Source organism: Pinus tabuliformis, chromosome X (genome assembly GCF_031772625.1).
Source record: "Pinus tabuliformis cultivar Carrire ecotype Pingquan chromosome X, CPIR1, whole genome shotgun sequence".
Classification (NCBI taxonomy): domain Eukaryota; kingdom Viridiplantae; phylum Streptophyta; class Pinopsida; order Pinales; family Pinaceae; genus Pinus; species Pinus tabuliformis.
The window spans coordinates 603,759,277-603,783,327 of record NC_142308.1 but is presented as its reverse complement, the minus strand read 5'-3'; the positions used below and the strand labels follow the sequence as shown (position 1 = coordinate 603,783,327).

Genomic DNA, 24,051 nt, shown 5'->3' with positions numbered 1-24,051 from the left:
TGCAACCCAGCTGGTTAGGGCCAAAAATCAGCCAAAGCACCTTCCTGACCGGGTTTTTCGGCCGGTTCCAACCGGTGGCCTTGCTGACCAGCAAGTTTGACCGGTTTAGGACCGGCCGTTTTAAAAACACTGATTATAACCCCTTTGTGAGCAATTAGGTAATGTAAATATTAATAATTCTTCCCGACATATATAAATGAAAGTTAATATTTTAATTTGCCTAAGTTTACTAAGAAGGACAATCATGAACCCTTATACATGTGACCAAGTCTTAGGGCAATTTGTGTTTCTCATGGTTTAAACAAAGGCGATTCATATGGTGAATAATTATGGATGGTGAATGGAAGGGGGGTCCTTCATGGCATGACCATCAAGGTCAACCAATGCGTTAGTCTTTCATGTTTTCCTTGTCCATCTTTCGAAGAACTAGGACTTTTTTTTCAATAGCCTTTTAACAGGGAGCTTGGAGCATTGAGTTGCCATTCCTTGGCATTATTTAATTACCTCCTTTTCTCATTTATTTAAGTGTTCAATTCATCAAACACATCCATTTTATGTAGACATTCTTTAGACAAGCCAGGGGCTAGGTGATAGCCTCATACTGATGTGGCATTGACTTAAACTTCATTTTTTAATTTAGCATTGCTCTTGACCTCTTTGCCCTTTTAGATATTCTATAGAAAACCATGGACTTCTCTTTATTCAATAAGGATTTCATATGCTTTCATGCTTTCACTTTCATATAGACCTTTTAATGGACTTTGAGAAGTGACGCATGAAGGGGGGGTAGCTTCTTTTTCATGACTGGAATGGTGGTCAAGGGAATAAGGTGGAGGGTGTTATGTGTGGAAGGGATATAGAGCACTACCTAAGCTAATCAACCAATAGTACAACCTGACCACAGGAGATGACACACTTCTACAGGTAAACTATGTCCATCACAATAAGATGAGACAAACCAATAAATTATACATCATGAAATGTTGGTAACTCCTACTTTAGTAAACATCACTGTCACCACCCACTATAACTCACAACACCATCCAATTCATTTGTGTACATCATCAACAATTTGTATAGGAACCTGACTGCATCTACCACTGAAGTGAGAAAAACATCTGATGTATAATGGTTGAGCCAGCATAGGCATGTGTATGAGAAGTTGAAAGAGCAATCAAGATGAATGAGCAACAACTGTGAGCAAGGAGCTCCTTCAAGCAGCAACATCACCCATGTAAGAGTGTGTCTTAAGGGTGTTACCCTGAAGGGGCAACACTATATTTCATCACATTTTGGCAATTGACATTGCTTAACATGTATTCTCAGTTATCTGAGCATGAAGGATAGAATTGTGTTAAAATGTGCAACTAAGGCCAAATTCCACTTTGGGCAGCGCATTGACCTAAGATGATGTTTGGACAAAATTCCTCTTTTCGAGAGGACCAAAATCGACCCTGGAAGCATTGAATTCAGATAAGGAGAAATATGTTTTTGATGTCAAGCCCACAAAGGCACATTTGGTCAAGGTCGGCTTGGGGTCAAATTGGACAAAATTGATCCCCCTCCAACGCATATAAATAAAGGAGACCCTCAACCTCATTTGACACATTCATCACACAACATTTATTCTCTCTCCATTAATTGGTTCGTAGAAGTCTGAGGCAGCCTATTCTTCCTCGCACGAGAGAGTTCTTGGAGCTATTTTGACCTACGTTGACTTTCTGTTTAAGGAGTCTTTGACCAGTGTTGACTTTTGGACTTTTGAGGGGATGTTTGACTGTGCTTTGACCAAGAGAAGACCTATCCTAGTAGGCCACATTATCTGGCACAAAACCAAGGCAAGAGGAGTTGTTATGCTAGGGTTGACCGCAGAGTTGCAGGACTGTTTTGACCACAAGTTGACTTCATCATTTGATTGGGTTTAACCGCCATTTCATTGTCCATTTTTGTTGTTGTTGACCACCAAGGAAGGCGAAGTTTGACTGACTTTGATCAAGCTCACGAAAGGGAAGTTTGACCACTGTGTTGATCGTTGACTGTTGACTGGTTAGGGCAAGTTGACTTTCCAGAATTGTAGAACTTCATCAAGTTGATCAGATTTATATTGGTTTGGGTAATTTGCAAAAGTCAAGTCACATTGACTTTGACTTTCATCATTGTACTCTATTGGACATTCTCTCTCTACTGAACATTTGATATTTGATAATAAGAAGGATTGATTAAGGGTTTTCCCCATCTTGAGGTTTTGTCGTGGCTTTAGCCAAATATTGGTGTTCTCTTGTCTTGACTTGTCTTTTGCATTTATTATTTTTCTATCTACAGTTAATGTCAATGTGAATTAATGGTGTATGTCATTGCTATTAGAAATAAAAGTGGGATTAACATTGGGCTAAAAAAGTACATTGAAATAATTGTTGCAAGCATAGAACATACCATTATTATCTAAAATTAACATGGTTTCAGAGTTGAGGTGAGGACAAGCCCAAGAAAGAGAACAAGCAATCATTAAGATATTTGTTGACAAGGACTAGTCTCCATGGCTGCTACTTCATATTTCAAGATTTAGGATAAGCTCAATGACAAGTCAGATTATCATGCCTGAAAGATGACTCTTGATTTGACCTTGGAGGAACATGAAGTATTGGACAATGTGCAAGAGAAAGTGGTCGAGCCTCCTTCAAATGCATCTGCTGCTGCTAGAACAAAGTATAGAAAAGGTGAGGTCAAAGCTAAGAAAATTTTAATTGACTCCATTCAAAAGCATTTGGTTTCCTATATTTCTGATTTGGAAACTTCTAAGGAAATGTATGATAAGTTGGTTGGGATGTTCAAAGTGAACAATGCAAATCAAATCCTCTTTCTCAAAAACAAGTTGAAGGATATCAAGATGGATAAAGGGGAGTCTATTCAATCCTATTTTATGAGAATAACTCAAGTCAAGAATGACCTTCTATCTATTGGAGAAGTTACTGCTGACAAGGAACTCACTCTCATTGCTCTTGGAGGTCTTTCAAGACCATGGGATACATTTGTCACCACCATTCTCAATAATGACAAGATACCTGGTTTTGATGAGCTATTGGCTAGATGCACTCAAGAGGAAACAAGGATGATGGAGAGAGATAAGTCCTCCAATGGAAATGAACCTACTGCTTTCTCTACACATGCTAAAAGGAAGAATGATTCAAAGAGACAGGGTCAAGGATCTAAGAAGGGATTCAAAGGAAGAGGCAAAGGAAGATGCTACAATTGCAACAAGTTCGGCCACTATGCTAGAGAGTGTCCTCACAAGAAAAATCCTCCAAGGGATGACAACAACAACAACAATTACAAAAGCAATAACAATCAAAGAAACAACAGGTATAACAATAAAGGAAAAAGGAATGCTCCCACTGCCCGAGAAGGAAATAATTGACCTCCCAAGAAGACGATTAATCCCAGGTATGATGAAAATAATGTTGTAGAAAAACAAGATGAATTATATTTATTTTATGCTCTATCTACTACCTCTCCTCTAGATACTTTGGATCATTGGTTAATTGATAGTGGAGCCTCAAGGCATTTCACTGGATATAAGGAGGCCCTCTCAAATTTAGTTGAGAGGAAAACTAATCTAAAGATTATTCTTGGAGATAATGCCACTTACCCCGTAAAAGGGATAGGAATTGTCACTCTTCACTTGAAGTTTGAACTATGGTCAAACCATACATCTTCAAGAAGTCTTGTATGTCCCTGACTTGAAGAAGAACTTGGTGTCTATTTCTATGATGGAAGACAAGGCTTCAAGGTAGCCTTCATTGATGGAAAGCTACATGTATGGCATAGAAACTTCAAAGATGCTTTTACTCTTGGGTTTAGGGTTGATGGTCTTTATCAAGTTGGTGGAATTCCTTTGGGAGCATTGGCAAGTGATACCTCTATTCAATGTGAGCTATGGCACCGGAGATTTGCCCACTTACATTACAAAGCCTTACCTAGGGACCAGGGTAAGGAAGATGGTCACAGGGATGCCTGAACTTCATATGAACCATGAAGGAGTTTGTCAGAGTTGTGCAATTGGGAAACATACAAAGAGACCATTCCCTTCTAGTGAAAGCAAGACAACTGATATTCTTCAATTGATCCATTTTGACTTGTTTGGTGTCTTGCCTGTAACTTCATTAGGAGGATACTCATAATATGCAATTTTTGTGGATGGCTTCTCACACAAGACATGTATTTATTTCTTGAAGAGGAAGGATGATGTGTTCAAGTGGTTCCGCTCTTTCAAAGGGTTGGTGGAGAATCAAACAGGAAAGAAGATCAAGACGTTGAGGACTGACAATGGAGCCAAATATGAATCTAATGAATTCAATGAGTTTTGCAGATAGGTTGGCATTAAGAGGAAGACAATTGTTCCATACACTCCAAAGCAGAATGGTGTTGTTGAAAGAAAGAATTGAACCATTATGGAAGCCACCCATGCCATGATCTATGATCAAGGTCTACTGAAATTCTTGTGGGGAAGAAGCTGCTAACGCTGATGTATATGCTCAAAATAGAAGTCGTCATCAAGCTTTGGATTTCAAGACAACTGGAGAAGTTTTCACTGGTAAGAAACCTGATGTTTCTCATTTTAGAATCTTTGCTTGTTCCATGTATTTTCATGTGCCTAAAGAGAAAAGGAACAAATGGGAAGACTTCGGGAAGAAAGGTGTATTCGTTGGATACAATGAAAATTCAAAGGCATATAGAATTTATGTACTTGGTCAAAGAGAGGTAGAAGTAGAGATGTTACCTTTGATGAAGACATTGCCCTCAGGAAAGCCAAAGATCTCCCCATCTCAAGGAAGGAGGATGATGCCGCTGAAAAACAAGAAGAATCTTCGATGGACAAACCAATGCCCGATGTTGATGGTTCGATGGATTCTCTTGATCCACCTCCTTGTGAACCCTCTAAATCAAAGAAAAGACCACTATGGCTCAAAGATACACTTGAAGATGCAGAAAAACATTTTGCTCCAACAGGTAAGTTTCAAGAAAGTAAGAAGCCCAATCGGTATCAAGGATACTTGGCTGCCATGAGTACTATTATTCAAACTAAACCTTGCACCTTCGAAGAAGTCATAGAGCACCAGGTATGGAAAGATGTTATGTCTGAGGAATATGAATTGATCATGAAGAATGATGTCTGGGAAGTGGTGCCTAGACCCAAGGACAAGTTCGTGGTCACTTCAAAATGGATCTTCAAAATTAAACATGGAGTTGATGGAAGTACTAAAAAATATAAGGCAAGGTTCGTGGCTCGTGGTTTCTCTCAAAATGAATGAATTAACTATGATGAAATATTTGCACCAGTTGCTCGATACACAACTATCCGATCCATAATTGCTCTAGTTGCCAATCAAGGGTGGAGCCTACATCAAATGGACGTCAAGGTTGCTTTCTTGCATGGCTCACTTAAGGAGGAAGTCTACTTGGAACAACCTCAGGGGTTTGAAGTACAAGATCGAAGGACAAATATATGCAGGTTGAAGAAAGCCCTCTATGGGTTAAACCAAGCCCCTGCGGCTCGGTATGAGAGGATTTATAGCTAGCTTATGAAGTTGGGATTTTCAAGGAGCTATGTTGATCCAAACCTATACTTTAAGGTTGAAAGGGACATGCCACTTATTTTGGTCTTGCATGACGATGATCTATTTCAGACTGGTGCAGACCCTCTCATTTATCAATGCATGAGGGAATTGACTTTTGAATTCGAGATGAAAGACCTAGGACCGATGCATTACTCCCTAGGCTTGGAGGTCTGCCAAAAGCTAGGCAAGATTTTCCTTTCTCAAGGAAAATACATTGTGAAGCTCTTAGGAATATGTGGGATTGTGGAATGCAAGTCTGTGTCTACTGCGATGGAACTAAACTTCAAGAAGCTACGTCGAAGTGTTGCTTGTCCCAAATTGGAAAATCCTTCTGAATATAGACAACTTGTGGGGGCCCTAATGTTCTTGGTAAACTCCCAACAGACATATGCTTCGTTGTAAATACTTTGAGTCAACTTATGGTTGAGCCTCATCATATACATTGGATTGCTGCTAAGAACCTCTTAAGATATCTTCATGGCACTATCAACTATGGTCTGAGGTACACTGTCAGGAATCTGAGACTACATGCATATTCTGATGTTGACTGGGCTAGCAATGTGGTGGATAGAAAAAGCATGTCAGGATGTTGCTTCTCTTTGGGATCTACTTCAATTTCTTGGATGAGCAGGAAGCAAAAATCGGTTGCTCTAAGCACCATTGAGGCCAAATATATTGCAGCTAATATGGCTTGTTGTGAAGCTATTTGGTTGAGGAAGCTCTTTAGTGAGTTATTTGAGCATGTGTTGGATACCACCGTTATTTATTACGATAACCAAAGTGGGATTCACCTTTCATAGAATCTCGTGTTCCACGACCGCTCCAAGCATATTGATATCAGGTACCACTTTATCTAGGATATGGTACAACGGGGAGCAATAAGGCTCCAACACATCAAGATTGATGAACATGTTGTTGACATCCTCACGAAGCCCTTTGGGAAGGCCAAGTTCTTAGCCTTCCGAAAGAGACTTGGAGTCATGGAAAGACCCTCCCATAAGGGTCCCGCTTGAGTTGGACATTGAGCTTTGGGAGCTCCTGGGGGTCCTGTGGTACTTCTTGGAGCTATATGAGCATAGGGTGAGTGGTTCAGCTTCCCTTGTGAAGTATATACCACAGTATGACTGAGCACAAGGTGAGTGATCCATCTTTCCCTGTTGACAATAGTATTTGAGCACAGGGTGAGTGGTTCACCTTCCCCTATGGTTGATGACATACGCATAGGATGAGTGGTTTATCTTCTCCTATGGCATATGAGCAAGATGAGTGGTTCACCTCCTCCTGCAAATGCCCCAGCATACATCCTACCCTTGCAACTTATGACTCTTGGGAAGTACCTCTCATTTAGCCAATGAGTTGGGAAAAGTGGTTAGGGACCATATCACTACAGATGGACACATTGTGCACTGTCATACTCCCTACGTCTAAGATGCATGATGTCCAACATCAAGTGCGATCGAGGTTCTACCCCTAATTTTGTTGACTGACTTTTGTCAATGGAAAGAGAGTGGTAATGTCTTGTGACTCACTCTCGATTGATCCTTCTTATTATATATATCAATCTTTAGCAAAGACAAGACGAGATGCAGAGAAAGTACATGATGGCATGACGATGGATGGATATTGGCAAGTGGAATTCTCCCTAGTTGAGAGGGAGTGTTAAAATGTGCAACTATGGCCAAATTCCACTGTGGGCAGCTCATTGACCTAAAGATGATGTTTGGATAAAATTCCTCATTTCGAGAGGACCAAAATCGACCCTGGAAGCACTGAATTAGGATAAGGAGAAATAGGTTTTTGATGTGAAGCCCACAAAAGCACATTTGGTCAAGGTCGGATTGGGGTCAAATTCAACAAATTGGTCCCCCTCCAACACATATAAATAAAGGAGACCCTCAACCTCATTTGACACATTCATCACACAACATTTATTTTCTCTCCTTCATTAATTGGTCCATACAAGTCTGAGGCAGCCTATTCTTCTTCACATGTGCAAGTTCTTGGAGCTGTTTTGACCTACGTTGACTTTTTGTTTAAGGAGACTTTGACCAGTGTTGACTTTTGGACTTCTGAAGGGCTGTTCTACTATGGTTTGACCAGGAGAAGACCTGTCCTAGCAGGCCACATTATCTGGCACAAAACCAAGGCAAGAGGAGCTGTTTGACCAGGGTTGACCGCAGAGTTGCAGGACTGTTTTGACCACAGGTTGACTTCATCATTTGACTGGGTTTGACTGCCATTTTGTTGACTGTTTTTGCTACTGTTTGACCACCAAGGAAGGCCGAGTTTGACTGACTTTGACCGAGCTCAAGAAAGAGAAGTTTGACTGCTGTGTTGACTATTGACTGTTGACTGGTTAGGGCAAGTTGACTACTGTTGACTTTTCAGAATTGCAGAACTTCATCAAGCTGATCAGATTTATATTGGTTTGGGTAATTTGCAAAAGTCAAGTCACATTGACTTTGACTTTCATCATTGTACTCTATTGGACATTCTCTCTCTTCTGAACATTTGATATTTGATAATAAGAAGGATTGATTAAGGGTTTTCCCCATCTTGGGGTTTTTTCCTAGCTTTAGCCAAATATTGGTGTTCTCTTGTCTTGACTTGTCTTCTGCATTTATTGTTTATGTTCTATCTACAGTTACTGTCAATGTGAATTAATCGTTTATGTGATTGCTATTGGAAATTAAAGTGGAATTGACATTGGAATAATAAAATTACATTGAAGTAATTGTGCAAGCATAGAACAGACCGTTGTCATCTAAAATTAACAAATTGTCCATTTCTTTTATAGTCTCCTAGCAGATGATCTTGCATTTGGATCTCAAGTTTCTTTACTAGAGCTTGCTTTGTATACCAAAGATACACCCCATAGATATGTGACTTATATCTCCCATAAGGGCAGCACTCACACATAGCTGCTAAGGCTTCATGTGCATTCTTTAAGGTCTGCATGTTTATGTGATCTAGTTTTAAAATGATGCATGGGTCTGCAAACCAAAATCTCGATGCAACTTATTGCAAATTCAAATTTCAGACCAGAGTCTGATTTCCGTGATTTAGACAGAAGTGGCTTAAAGCTGCACGATAATCTCATGAATCTTCAACATATGGTGCCCAGTAGTAATAAGTATATGTATATTCAAAATGTACTGACGAGTATGCCAACAAATGAGTGCTTGCTTTTCCAAAAGGAAAGTATCTCGTGTTGGGTGGATTCCTCCAAAGCTATATTGGATTACTTTTCTTATGTCAGATGATCATTAATGGCCTTCAATGCCCAGAAATATTAGCAACCAATCAAAAGACAAATTATAATCCACATAGTTTTTAGAGCAGTACCCATGAACTCGTTCGAAAATGAATTACAAATCTTAGGAACAAGAGACTAGCAACAAAATCAAATAAGATTATGTGCATAACAGTGATTAAAAATATCTTGCACAATGGCTTGATGGGATCTTTGTAATAGGCCAATCTCCCTGCATTGAGAAACACTGTTTTACATACATAGATAGAAGAAGAGCTGTTAGCATGCAATGCAACCTCCACAGACTCTAATTGGACAAAGTTGTCACATATATCATACTTTGGTATTTTGAAAGAGGAGATAAAACATGTCTAACACGAAACTTGCCATGTGGCACACATCAAACATGCTCATCACCATCTGACATTCATTGTAATTATCTATGGGGCAAAAGTCACCCATGGTGCATCATACTGGCTCATTAATCTCAGTCTCCACAGACTTGGATTATTTAGCATCACTTGTACTTGTAGTGGAAGACAATGAAGAATATCGCATAATTGACATTGTTGCTGTTACCACTCTTTACGTCCTAGTATAACGTAATATCTATAAATACATTTATCGAGTAAGTCCCATTAGGAGTTATTCATCCCAAACAATGCCTTCATAATTTTGAGATTTGCATAATATAAAGGCAGTGCCAGTACATGCTTACAATCACCAATTCTTAGGCCAGAACTAACGCTCATGATGATGCAATTTAAATACAATCATTTATCTCTTTTAATTGAAAAGGTAAAGGTAACCATAATATATTCATATGACCAAGTCAGTATGCTCATAGCATGCATACCTTGAGACAAGTTCATTGAAACCAGATGCTGAACTTTGGAAACTGAGACAAGGTTTTTCGAAAACAGGTGTTAAGACTAAGTCATGGTAGTAAACATGTATTATGGCTAATGTACAAGAAGGAAATTTTACAGAAATATGCTGAATGGCCTGATTTACCATAGAATTGCTGTAATATACTAGGGCAATTTTGTACTAGGATTTTCAGATAACTAGGGTTTCAGAATTTCTTTGCTCAATTAAGAGACAACAGTTCATTCAGTACAATACCATCCAACACATGGTCACTATTCCACAATAGAATTCAAAACAATGTTGTAACAGTCCAATAATGCCAATACAACCCAGGTTCAACAGTTCCAATACAAATGAGTTTCACAAGCTTAAAATATTGTGCAAATCAAATCCCATCTACAACTTTGGAAACTATTCTACTACCACTATCCAGAACATACCCAACTAGGGCTGATAAATTTCCTTTCTCTGTATGCTGCTATCTTCAGAGCTCTCTAAACCCTTTTTATGGTTCGTAAGTTGTCCCAACAGATGACAGACTTAGATCAGAACCTCCATCAATAATTCTGATTTGCTATAGGTCAGGGTTACCATCCGACGATCATGGAGTAGAGAAAAAGGTGATGTAAAGATTCAGCGTCCGATTTGGTTCACATAATTTCTCAGACCTGTTTGTCGAGACAACAATTACTCGTGCTGCACAAATCCCAAACTTGGTGTTGTCAGAGTGTCTGCGAGCAGGTTCTAGGTGCACCGCAGTACCAGCCACAAGACGCCTTGCGCACATACCCAATTTTTTGCCTCAAAGAACTCGTTTACACGCAAAATCTATCATTGCGAGTGATCTCTCGTTACTCATGTAAGTCGGATTTGGTCTTTGGCTACATGTGCAGTCCGTTGGTTAATCCACATTGTCTGTCACAAAGTCAACGCTCACTTCTATCGATCCATTGATTCAGAACGTGCCGTTGACTTCAGGGAAACTACACTACATCAAAATTGCCTGAGTTGTGTGCTACCACAAGAACACTACAGTAGATGAAGGGTGGTCTGGCTCTAGTCCGACATTGAATTGTTCAGACGCTTCCTACGATTGTTTCAAGGAACCCTTCATACTTAGCTTCAGGATGAGCCAATTAAATGAGCAATCCTCTACGTGATCCAGCGTTAGAGATTTGACCTATTTTGCCTTAGAAGATCTGTGGTCGCCTTAGAAAGTTCATTCTACTGGCCTTAGAGACTTCGGTGACCTCAGAACTGACATTTCTTGCTTAGGATGCTTTCAGCCTTCTTCAGAACTAACCTTCAATTGCCTTAATCGAATTCTCTAGCCTCAGAAAAGATTCAAAAATGTGAAAACCTTTGATAGATTCAGACAGAATTCTTCCCTGCTTGCCAAAACATAAGTCGAAAGAAAAAAGAGAAAATAAGTATATCAACTAGGGTGGAATAATTCACCACAGAAATTGATAGGAGAGAAGGGGTCTTAAAATCCTCACAGCCTTAGGATCAAGAAAAACAGATATAAATGATCCAATCCTATGATGATCCAAATGAATTCAACCCCCTTGTATTTATAGATTTCCTAGAGGGGATTCTCTCCTTAATTGATTGAGTAAAATTCACACCAAACCCCAACTTTGGGTTTCTTTGCTCATTTGGCCCAAAACTTGCCCAAACATTGGGTATTTTGCGGTTTTCCCCTTTATCAAGGACTATAGTCTACAAAGATCAATAGGCTACTTCGTCTCTTGAGCGATTAATTTCTCGGGAACATTACAGTCCCCCCTTCCCAAGATTGCTTGTCCTCAAGCAATGACAAGTTCTGTTGCTGTCCAATTTGTCCTCCTTCCTTGATATTCAAAGTCAAATCAAGTAGATATTCAGCCATTTTGATAACTTCTTGTAATTCACGTTCCTTTGTCACTGCAACCCTCTTTTTATCAACATCCTTTGCCTTTCCTTCACTAACAAGATGCTTGTTGGTTTTGGGTAGCATCGGATGTGCTCTAGCCATGAAATTTGGTGGAGAGGCCAAGGCACATAAGATCTCCAAGACCTAGAAATCGTTTGGAAAAATTCCACCGGATGAAGAGATATTAAAATAATTAATATTTTTAATGAGTTCCTAAGTCTAAACTTAGGAAAATTAAAATATTAATGTGTATTAATATAATATGGGTGGGAAAGTTCTAAGTAACGAGGATCAAGGCAGTTCTAATCTTAGCCGTTGATTAGGGACTTAATCTCAGTCATTGAATTGTCAATAGGAAAAGTATAAGAGGAGGCTTGTGAGTCAGATGGAGATACACCAAGTCGATCACTCAGTTCGATTTTTTGGGGCAAGGTTTGGTGAGGAAATCGAGCAAGTGATCTGTTGTAGCGGGGGGCAGTTTGGCAGGAGGCCGAGAATACATAGCAGAGAAGCAGTGAAAGTGCCAGAGAGAGCGCAGAGCCAAGGAGGGTTGATGCAGAGGCAGCTAGGACTAACGCAAAGGCTAAAGAGGCTAGCGCAGAAGACGCAGAAGGTCGTAAAGCTGACGCAGGCAGCGCAGAGGGCTCCAATGTTGATGCTGGGCTGAAGAGATAGCACTGAGGAACTTCTGTGTGGCAAACTGGGAGATGATCAGCTGACGCAAAGCCGTATGAGGGTGACGCAGTTCCAGAAAATAGTTTGGAGCAGCTTTCACTATCCAGCTAAGGAACAATCGAAGTTACTGTGGGGCCAATCATCCGGTTGCTGATTAGCCGGAATATCTGTCTCTGGAGAAAGGGACTACTGTTGAGGATAATCTCTGAAGGGTGAGCCATTTCTGGCACCCTAGTTGTATTCAGAGATCTGCATAATAATAAAACCCTCATATCTGTTGCACCAGTTTTCCCGCATTGGGTATTTTCGGGTACAATTGTCCAAAAATAACGGTGTCCCTTGTGTTGTCTCAGTTTATTTCAGTTGTTGATCTGTATATTTGTGAAGGTTGCAATTGTGTTTATTTCGATGTTTATATGATTAAATAACTTGTTAATGTAAATAACAAGTAGGAGATAATAAACCAGATATTGCAGTAGGGGTTTCTGATGTGTTAGATTCAAAAATTTTCACATAGTATCAAAGCATTACAGATCATAGGAGAACTAAAGACGCCAACAGGAGAAATCTGAAGAATTTGCAGCAAAAGCAGTTGTCCCGAGAGACAGCGTTGCTCCAGAGCGGAAACAACAAGAGAGGAAGTGACGCAGAGCTTACATCATCATTTCGAGCTAGGAGGAGGGTCAGCGCAGAGGCAGAGAGGGGCAGATCAAACCTACGCAGTGCCCGATCATCTTTCTCAGCCAGGAAGGATCAACGTTGTGGCCAGGAGGAGCAGATTCAGCCTTTGCCGGGATTGCGCAGAGCCTAAAAGGCTCAGTTTCTTCAGTTGTCGGGGCTTGGGGAGCTATGGGAAAATTGTGATTTGAGGAGCTGGTGGGACGTTGTTTCTGTCGAAGCAGAACAGTGTCTAAGGAGACAGGACCAAGGTAGAGGGAGTCACTACCTCGACGGATTTCTAGCCAAGGAATCCAGATCCGAGTTGCAGTTGCAAGGAGGATTGGAGAGGAGTGATTCAACAGTTGGCCAAAGGATTTCCAGAAGGGAAATCAAGACTTAGAGGGAGATTTCCAAGAGGGGAGTCGAGACTCAGAGGGAGTCCAGAAGAGGAGCTGAAATGGCAGTGAACGGACTAAGGGATCAAGACAGGTTGGACGGGGCTTCCAACTTTGTCATCTGGAAGGCCAGGATCCTAGCAGTCCTGGATCAACATCGCATCAAGGATTATGCCTTGAAAATAGTGGCTTTCCCAGTTGACCCAGCTGAGAACGAGAAGTATGAGGATGCAATGGCAAAGGGAAAAGTGCATGATCCTAAACGGGGTCAAAGATCATGTCATACCACATACTGTTGAGAAGAACAAGGCAAAGGAGATGTGGGACACCCTGACCACCTTATACCAGGGCTCTTTCGTGCAGCGGAAGATGCTATTGGAGAATCAGTTGTGGTCATATCAGATGCAGAAGGGAGAGAAGATAGATCCATTCCTTCTCAGGTTGCAGGAGATTCGCGACCAGCTTACTTCTGTGGGGTCTACACCGAATCCAGAATTTATGGTCAGGACTACCCTGAATGCAGTCTCTAAGGAGTGGGAGACATTTGTCCAAAGTATTTTGGGCAGGGCTACTCTTCCCGGTTGGGAGGAGATGTGGGCAGCTCTTTGCCAGGAAGAGATCAGGAGGATGACCAAGGCGGGGAGTAGTGGCAAGGGAGGTCGAATCAAGAAAGAGGAGGATGCGGCTCTAGCATCTGCGGGACAGCAAGGGAAGAGGAAGAAAAAGGACATCTCCAATGTCAAGTGCTTCAACTGTGGGGAGCTAGGACATTATGCATCTCAGTGCCCCAGGAAGAAAGGCAAGGGAGAAGCTTCTGATTCAAAGGCAACTCTAGCAAAGGTGGAGAAGGATGTCGAGACTGATAACGATTGTGCCATGAGTGCTCATGCACCTCTAGAGAAGAGGTGGGGTGACATCGAGTTGTAGTCAGAAGGACTACAAGCAGGGGCAAGATCCTTGAGGTGCCCAAACTCTTGGATCACATACGGCTACGGGAGCCCTTAACGACAGTAGCATGATGACAGGTGTCGGGTGGAGCAAGGTGTGATGGAGCGACAAGGCAGTGCTAGAGTGCAAAAGTCTATAGCAGCGCAGTGGAGATTGAAGCAATGTGAGAGGCACATAAGAGGTTACAGCAGCACAGTGGCAGCAGAGGTAGCTTCAGCATCACAAGGCTTCCAGACTGACCAGGTTGTGAGTGATTGGTGAAGTCAGTGATTTACTTCTCGATAACTAAGTTGCAGTGCAGCAGTTAATAATGGCAGTGTTATGGGCTGCATGAGGCAACATTTTGAGAGAGAGTTGCAGTACAGATGTAACAATGGCAGTGGCAGTGTCATGGGCAGCAGTATAGGAAGCAGCAGTGCAATGGATGTGGGGCAGCAGTACAAGAAGCAGCACAGAGGACCGATGTGTAAGATCAGTGTGATGCTTCTATGATGAAGCATTGCCAGAGCACATTCCTTGCTAAGAGGGAGTGTTGATTTTGGGTAGCATCGGATGTGCTCTAGCCATGAAATTTGGTGACATGAGATCTCCAAGACCCAGAAATCGTTTGGAGAAATTCCACTCGAATGAAGAGATATTAAAATAATTAAAAAAATTAATGTGTTCCTAAGTCTAAACTTAGGAAAATTAAAATATTAATGTGTATTAATATAATATGGGTGAGAAAGTTCTAAGTAACGAGGATCAAGCCAATTCTAATCTTAGCCGTTGATTAGGGACTTAATCTCGACCGTTGAATCGTCAACAAGAAAAGTATAAGAAGAGGCTTGAGAATCAGTTGGAGATACACCAAGTCGATCAATCAGTTTGATTTTCTAGGGCGAGGTTTGCTGAGGAAATCGAGCAAGTGATCTGTTGCAGCGAGGGGCAGTTCAGCAGGACGCCGAGAATACATAGCAGAAAGGCAATGAAAGTGCCAAAGAGACACCGCAAAGCCAAGGAGGGTTAACGCAGAGGCAGCCAGGACTAATGCAAAGGCTAGGGAGGCCAGCACAAAAGACACAGAAGGCCATAAAGTTGATGCAAAGGCTGACGCAGGGAGCGCAGAGGGCTGCAGGGTTGACGCTAGGCTGAAAAGGCTGCACTAAGGAACTTTTGTGGGGCAGACTGGGAGCTAATCAGCTAACGCGGAGCCGTAGGAGGGTGACGCAGTCCCTAGAGGGTGACGTAGTTCCAGAAGATAGCTTGGAGCAGCTTTTGTTGTCCAGCTAAGGAACAATCGAAGTCACTGTGGGGCCAATCATCTAGTTGCTGATTAGCCAGAATATTTGTCTCCGGAGAAAGGTACTATTGCCGAGGATAATCTCTAAAGGGTAAGCCATTTCTGACACCCTAGTTGTATTCAGAAATCTACATAATAGTAAAACCCTCGTATCTGTTGCACCGGTTTTCCCGCATTGGGTTTTTCCGGGGACAATTGTCCAAAAATAACGGTGTCCCTTGTGTTGTCTCAGTTTATTTCAGTTGCTGATATGTATATTTGTGAAGGCTGCAATTGTGTTTATATGATTAAATAACTTGCTAATGTAAATAACAAGTAGGAGATAATAAACCAGATATTGCAGTAGGGGTTTCTGATGTGTTAGATTCAGAAATTTTCACAATGATTTGGCACAATCTTCAACACACAAGGGAAAACTGCTTTCTCAGTTGATTTCTTTTTCTTGTCTTCTTAATGTTGTCAACATAGGCTTTAAACTGATCAAATAAATGATAAATTATGTCGGCCATAAAAATCTTCACACCAAGGTCATCGGCAAGCTCACAAGCCTCTGGAGTAACTTTCACATCAAAAGCCAAAATTGCAGCATACTCTTTCTTATTTATTTCAAGCATCACACTAGACCGCATGATATCTATTTTACGCACATGACCCATGTTGATCCCACCGACAGGGATGTTTATGGCTGGACTCTTCAAGAACTCAAGTAAAGCTTCCAAAGGTCCCAGAGTTCAAGCTTTCACACAAACTCCCTTGCCAATCTTGTCAATCCGAGATATTACATTTTTCATATCTTGCATTGCTTCATCCTTGAGATCTTCCACATCATAATTGGTTCCTACAAAATGTAACTGAGTTCCTGCTATATTTTGCTCAAGCCCCTGTGCAGCCCTCGACTCCTTGTGATGTTGGTAAGATCCCTTTACTCAAATCTCTGTCATTGGATGAGGAGTCAATAAAGCACGAATAGTGGTCACAATGGGACCCTGCATTCCACACACCCCAATCTGGTCTCCTTCATGAAGCACACTGTTTAAGAGTATAACATCAATTGTAGTTCCCAATCCCTCAATCACCTTCACCTCTAGGACAGTATATTGAACTTCACTAATGTGCACGAGTTTTTTCTCCATCATCTTTTGTGTCGACTGTATAAGTAACAACAAAAGGTCCAGCACACCTTCCCCACTGGTTGCACTAGTAGGCACAATACTAACGTATTTTCTGGCTTCTTTATTTCTGTAGTACAGCTCAGAGTTCAGTCCTTGTTCCTTGAGCTGTGTAATAATCTGACTCATTCGATGCTCAAATTCATGCTGCAGACCAAGGATTTGCTTGATATTTTGAATCTCAGCATTTCCCTGATCTATTTATGGCTAGCTTCCCTTACATTCAGCAACTTTCCTCTAAAAGGGAACACACCATAGTGGTTACCACCAACAACAGCTATTCCTGCCATAGCAAGGGCCTTAGCTGAATCTCTCTCTGTTAAAATTAGAGTACATTTCTCAGAATTCCTGCCACCTGCAACAATTGCATCATCATGCTTGGTGATACCAGTCAGCCTTTGTCTCTTGGTTCCATCAACTTTCTTGAGACCCTTACTTTGTTTGAAATCTGCCCATGACAATATGTTCTCAACCAATCCACATTTTGCCACTTTCTTCAATAATTCTTGAGAGGGTTCACATTTTGAACCAAAGCTGTTCTAGCGAGTAGTCAGTGCCCCCTTTGTTTGGGAGTCAAGAGAAGGACTGTTAATTAAAGAATTGACAAAGTTCCATAAATGGTTCTTGATCATATGTGCTTTCACTGCAGCATTCATTTTCTTCTTATTTACAATGTTCATCACATGGTTTGCTACTAAATCCACATGAGAACCACCTTTAATGTTAGCTATTCCATTAACAAAGCTTACTTGTTGACACTGTCCAGCACTTAAGCTCACACAAACCTCCCATCTGTCACTTACTTTTTCATAGATTCTTGGAAGAGGCTCTGGCTTTGATTTGGAAGTTGCTTGCAAGTATAGGCCAATATAGTCTTGAAAAGTCTTGACAGGCAATCGCTGTTTGTTCAGCTCAACCTTATATGTCATCCCAAGACACCCAGCAATAGACACAACTCTCTTCCTCAACAAGGAAACAACATCATCTTGCAAGTATAGGCCCATATAGTCTTGAAAAGTCATGACATGCAATCGTTGTCCATTCTGCTCAAACTTATCTGTCTTCTCAAGGCACCCAGTGATATCCACAACTCTTCCTCATCAAGGAAACGACGTCATTGATGGGTCATATTAAATTTACTTAAATCGGGCTTAATTGTGACCTTGGTCCAATTCTCTCCTAGCTTGCACTTTGTAATAACCAGGTCTGACTTAATGCCCATATTGCTCCTAAAAACCTTATCCTTGTCATCAATACTGCCATCAATACTATTAGTAGTAGTACCCTTTGTCTTGCCATTAATCGCATGCTGGTCATCAGGTTGTTCATCCATTTCTTCATCTGATAAAATATTATATGGCTCCATATCACGACCAATACCCACTGAATTCTATAGATCTTCCTCTGACAGCTTCATAGTAGACCCTGTAATACTCTTGGTGGAGTTGTCAGTATCCCTATTTGATGTCTTTGTGCTTGCTACTATTGAGATTGAGCTGTACAGTAACAATTCACTGCAAGAGGTGTCTGGAGAGTCCTTGCAGACATTACTGCCTTTACCCTCCTTTATACCAGGAATACTTTCATTATTTCCTTCAATATTCTGCATATCTGAAATTTGAGTGACGTTGCTATCAGAAAGGGTATCCCCTTCCTTGAGAAGTCCATCCTGTTCCTTGAGACTTAGCCGACTTCTTTCACCTTCAGCACTGTTACCACTAGCTATGGTGTCTTCTTTAGGATTTTCCTCCTTTTTAGGGGGATACAGCCATGTCCATGCTTTTGCCTTTGCTTCAGCTTTTCTTATACTTTGTTTTACAGGCCTGGGCATATGATCAGTATCACTCGATTTGTTTTTCTTGCAGCTAGCCAAAAAATTGTTCCATATATTTGCTCTGTTGTGTGCCCTTTAATTCAGGTGTTTCATCAGCCTCCGAAGTCATGGGTGTGGCAGCAATTATCTTCTGCTAAGTCGGTTGCCCAAAGGTGCCCTGCCCAAAAATTGATATGCCACCGAAACCACCAGAAGCAGATCGTTGTGCCTGACCAAAATTACCAAAAGAAAATGCACCCTGCGTTTGGGCATGATTTGGTGATTGAAGACCATTGAACAGGGAAGGAGGTGATTGGACAAGGCTTGCTGGCTTGCTCTGCCACATCATCGCTGGTGTGTTGCTAGAGAACAAGTTGTTTTCAAAAGCAGGAGTGCTTTGGCCAAAATTTGGTGTTGAAGATTGAAACATTACAAATGACTGATTACTTCTAAGAGGTGTACTTGATTCATATGCAGTAGTTGACCTTAATGATGTGAAGGACCCCTAAAAACATGCAGGTTGAGATGATTGGTGCTGCTGCAATAACTTTTCCCAATACTGTTCATTCTCCATTGACCCTTTCCTGAAGACCCTGGGTCCGTGACTTCAGCCCAGTCACTCACAAGTTGGCAGAATGAGCCTGCTCTGATACCACTGTAATATACTAGGGAAAGTTTGTAATAGGATTTTCAGATAACTAGGTTTTCAGAATTTCTTTGCTCAATTAAGAGACAACAGTTCATTCAGTATAATACCATCCAACACAATGTCACTATTCCACAATAGCATTTAACACAATGTTGTAACAGGCCAATAATGCCAATACAAACCAGATTCAACAGTTCCAATACAAATGAGTCCCACATTGTGCAAAGCAAATCCCAACTACAACTTCGGAAACTATCCTACTACCATTATCCAGAACATCCCCAACTAGGACTGATAAATTTCCTTTCTCTATATGCCACTATCTTCAGAGCTCTCTAAACCTTTCTTACAGTTCGTAAGATGCCCCATCAGATGACAGACTTAGATCAGAACCTCCATCGATAATTCCGATTTGCTACAAGTCAAGGTTACCATCCGATGGTCATGGAGGAGAGAAAAAGGTGACATAAACATTTAGCCTCCGATTTGGTTCGCACAATTTCTCAAGACTGTTTGTGGAGACAGTAATTACTCGTGCTGCACGAATTCCAAACTCAGTGCTGTCAAAGTGTTCACAAGCAGGTTTTCGGTGGGCCGCAGTACCGACCACAGGACGCCTTGCTCATATACCCAATTTTCTGCCTCAGAGAACTCATTTACACACAGCCTTCTATCATCAGAAGTGATCTCCTGTTACTCACGTAAGTTGGATTCTGTCTTTGGCTACATGTGCGATCCGCTGCATAATCCACATTGTCTATCACATAGAGTCAACGCTCCCTTCTATCAGAGCCACTACCTCAGAACATGACATTGACTTCAGGGAAAACTACACTGTATCAACATTCCCTGAGTTGTGTGTTTCCACAAGAAGATTACAGTAGCTGAAGGGTGGTCTGGCTCTAGTCCGACCTTGAATAGTTCAGATGGTTCCTGCGATTACTTCAAGGAGCCCTTTGCACTTAGCTTCAGCATGAGCCAATTAAATGAACAATCCTCTGCGCGATCCAGCCTTAGAGATTCAACCTATTTTGCCTCAGAAGATCTGTGGCTGCCTCAGAAAGTTTGTTCTACTGGCCTCAAAGACTTCGGTGACCTCAGAACTGATGTTTCTTGCTCAGGATGGTTTCGGTCTTCTTCAGAATTAGCCTTCTGCTGCCTCAAGTGAATTCTCAGGTCTCAGAAAAGAATGTGAAAGCCTTTGATAGACTCAAACAGAATTCTTCCCTGCTCGCTAGAATAGAAGTAGAAAGAAAAAAGAGAAATAAGTTTATCAACTAGGGTGGAATCTTTCACCACCGAAATTGATAGAAGAGAAGGGGTTTTAAAACCCTCAGAGCCTTTAGGCTGAAAGAATAACAAGAAAAACAGAGATTAATGATCCAATTCAATAATGATCCAAATGAATTCAACCTTCTTGTATTTATAAATTTCCTAGAGGGGATTCTCTCCTTAATTGATTGAGTAAAATTCACACCAAACCCCAACTTTGGGTTTCTTTGCCCAGCTGCCCCAAAACTTGCCCAAACATTGGGTATTTTGGGGTTTTCCCCTTTATCAAGGACTATAGCCTACAGGGATCGATAGGCTACTTCGTCTCTTGAGCGATTAATTTCTCGGGAACATTACAATTGTACTTATTATGATCATGGATGAGGTTGTTGCAATTATGAAGGAGAATTGCATATGAAATGGAAAAAATAAGAGTGAATTGTGAGGGGAAATGGTCCTCAAAATTTCCTATGCATGTTCGTTGATGCATTCATGAGTATATTGGCTCTCTATTCTAGTACAGGGAACCTCGATTAGGCTTTAAGTTAGCTGTCACCATGTGGGTCCATCTCTCCCCTTTATATTTATAAACGGCCCTTTTTGTTATGAAGATTCTGTTTCTTTTCGCTGGCATTAAGCTTTCTTTTGATGTATTTTGAAATGCATAGTATTGTTTCTGTCTTTACAGTATCTTATTATGCACGACCATAACAATCTTAATCCTCCACTCAGTGCTGTAAATAAAGTTGTAGCAGAAGTTAAACTTGGTTCTGTTGCTTGTTTCTATTGAAACTGCATTTAAAATTTCACACTTCAAAAATATACAATGTTCAAATGTTTGATTATAAAGAAAACACTTGCACAGTTTCTTGGAAATGGAGGCTTAAGTAGATTTGAAACATGTGTATACTTATAATGTGAGAAAAATATCTTTCTAGCCTGTTAACAATATACTGCATGTGTAATTGCTTCAAGAGGACTTAAAGGCGAATCGAGAGCAAAGCATAGGAGAATTCATTTTATTTAATTTTTTTCTACAGGAAAAGTGTATATTTTATCAAAACAAATTCCGTGGTCTAGAATACTATTTTAGCCTGTTAACTATATACTGCATGTGTAATTGCTTCAAGAGAACTTAAAGATGAATCAAAGCAAAACATAGGAGAATTCATTTTATTTAAATTTTTTCTACAGGAAAAAGTGTATATTTTATCAAAACAAATTCCGTGGTCTAGAATACTATTTGTATGGGCCAGAGAACAAAACAGAATTTAGCAAGTAAAGGAATAAAGAGACAGTCACTTTCATTATTCTCCATAACTTTGTATTTTCCTTAAATTCATCTAGCAGATATAACACTCTTTGCAGTGCATGAAAAGTTCAAGAAAGCCAAAAAAAGGTTAGCTTATTTGAGTACATACATTCTATAGAGTTGCATGCCTACATCCATTTCTGTATGCATAAGAATAAATACACATCCTACAAGGACAACCATTCTAGTTTAGAATGGGGGTCTTATTTTCACTACTGTTGTCTTAGGGGGGTTTTTTTTGTACATCCCATGTTGTTTATTGGACTTCATAGGATGGACGTAATCCTCAGTTCCTTTGACCTAGTCTTGTCTTTAGTGGACATTAATATAAATTCCAATTTCTAGGGGAATATATATATATATATATATATATATATTTTTTTTAGCTTTTACATATTGCAGGATGAAGTGGGAAAAACCTGTTCCAGTTGCTTGATACTCTCAGAAGATCTGGAATCATCAGGAACCAGGGGGACCTCTTTCATGGCGCACATATCCCCAGTTTCTCTGCACCATTTTGCAATGAAAGCATACAACAGTAACTATAAGATCAGCATGCATGTCTCAAACTGATGACTCTTTCCATTCTAATCATCAAGAAACTAAAAATGCATCAGACTCTTCTTGCCAAGGAAATCAAACTCACCTGTTAAAACCAACATAGACAGTGCCAAATGTGCCACTACCAAGAAGCTTTCCTTTTTGCCATCGACCTGGGGTGACCGATGTCTCAATTCTTCCACTGCTACGCTGGACAACTGCTGATGGAGAAGATGGCGATAAAGGAGGAGGACCAACAGGACTAGTATTGCTGGGAGGAAGTGGCAATGGGTGTACATTGTTAACATCATCATGCCATCCTGTTGAGAAGTCTAAAGCCAGCCTTGATTGCAGAGGAGACATTGCTCCAGTGTGAATTCTTGATCTCTGAACAGGACTTTTTATCCTTGGACTCTGGAGTGGTGAAGGATCTGGGCTAATCGGGCTTTTGTCTGACGAATGTTGTGCAATCATTTCAGCCATCCAATTTTGGCCCAATGATGGAACTGATGAACAAGTTCCAAGCTCCTGTCCATTACCAGCCTTGAAATTTCTCACAGGCAAAACATCACCACTGCTCAACCTTCGTGGACTGAGGGCAGGACTTGAAAAGGCAGTTGTCGGAGCACTTTTAGCCACACCACTCAACCTAAAATAATTACCATCCCCCCGATCACCCTTAAGTTCTTTTATTGATTTTCTCTCCTTTCCTAGATCAAATCCAACTGATTGTGCTGACTGTTCCGGTGACTTATGGTTCATCTCAATAAATGATGGTCTGAAAAGTAAGAAAACATAGATTAGTATCCATGTCACTGATCATCCTCTGATTGCACTCTCTCTCTCTCTCTCTCTCTGGCTTAAACAGTAAAAACCAGTACCACCACCTGCTTAATGATATAGCAGAGCTCAATAATATGTTAGACATAGTAATGGTTTGTGACTTCAATGGGAGGACAATGAACCTACAGGTGGCAAGCCTCACAGAAACTGTGCACCAGCTCTGATTAACCAACAGAGAAGAACAACAGCACATGCAATCAAAGAACTCATCCAATCTAGGGATGAAATTCTATCCATGTGCAATGCCCACAATCTAATACCACTAATTAGCATGCTGAAGGCACTCTGGAGAAGCTACATGTTCTAATTACAACAGGCAAAGTGTAGTGGATTATGTTATTTTTCCAGTTAACAGAATAGAGAAAATCACAAACTTCACAAGACAGAAGTTTCATAAAGAAATGACTTTGGCTTATTGACCACTTGTGGAGCTAAAATGGAAAATAGATATTTTAGGAAATAGGCAGAAAATCATAGCAGAAGCATCCCAAATAACAATAGCAATCACCAAAGAGAAAGCAGAGATATTCAAGAAGAAGATAGAGAAAACCACTACATAGACAAGCCTTACAAATGCAACAATAGAAGTAAAGGATAAATGTAACAAGCTGATTAAGGCTATTCAAATCAATGTTACCAGACTCGGAATCGGCAATAAATTGGCAAGGAAAAAGAGCGAAGAGTTTTAATCGGATCAGGGAAAAATCGGTGATTTCAATAAATAAAGACATACACCTATATTGAATTAAGCCAACCAAACCAAAACAACAAAATAAACCAAAAAAAAAAAAAAAAATCATTGATATTCAATAAAGCCATGTCCAAACAATGCATAATATC

General features: G+C 40.6%; 1 protein-coding gene and 1 pseudogene across 4 annotated transcripts in view; both read right to left on the bottom strand.

Annotated features, from left to right (window-relative positions):
- LOC149141481 (mitogen-activated protein kinase kinase kinase YODA-like) overlaps positions 1–23,174 on the bottom strand; it is a 193,663-nt gene extending 170,489 nt beyond the window's left edge. For all 4 annotated transcript variants that reach the window (XR_016264566.1, XR_016264565.1, XR_016264564.1 and 1 more), the window contains exons 1-2: positions 22,475–23,174; positions 22,248–22,335 (exon numbers count right to left, since the gene is read on the bottom strand). Coding sequence is in view for 1 of the 4 variants with exons in the window: in XM_089448703.1 (XP_089304829.1) it covers positions 22,248–22,335; positions 22,475–23,130 (744 nt within the window). In the remaining 3 variants the exon portion in view is untranslated. The remainder of the gene's footprint in view (positions 1–22,247; positions 22,336–22,474) is intronic.
- LOC149141482 (eukaryotic translation initiation factor 5B-like) lies at positions 15,980–17,786 on the bottom strand (annotated as a pseudogene).
- Positions 23,175–24,051: the final 877 nt, after the last annotated feature.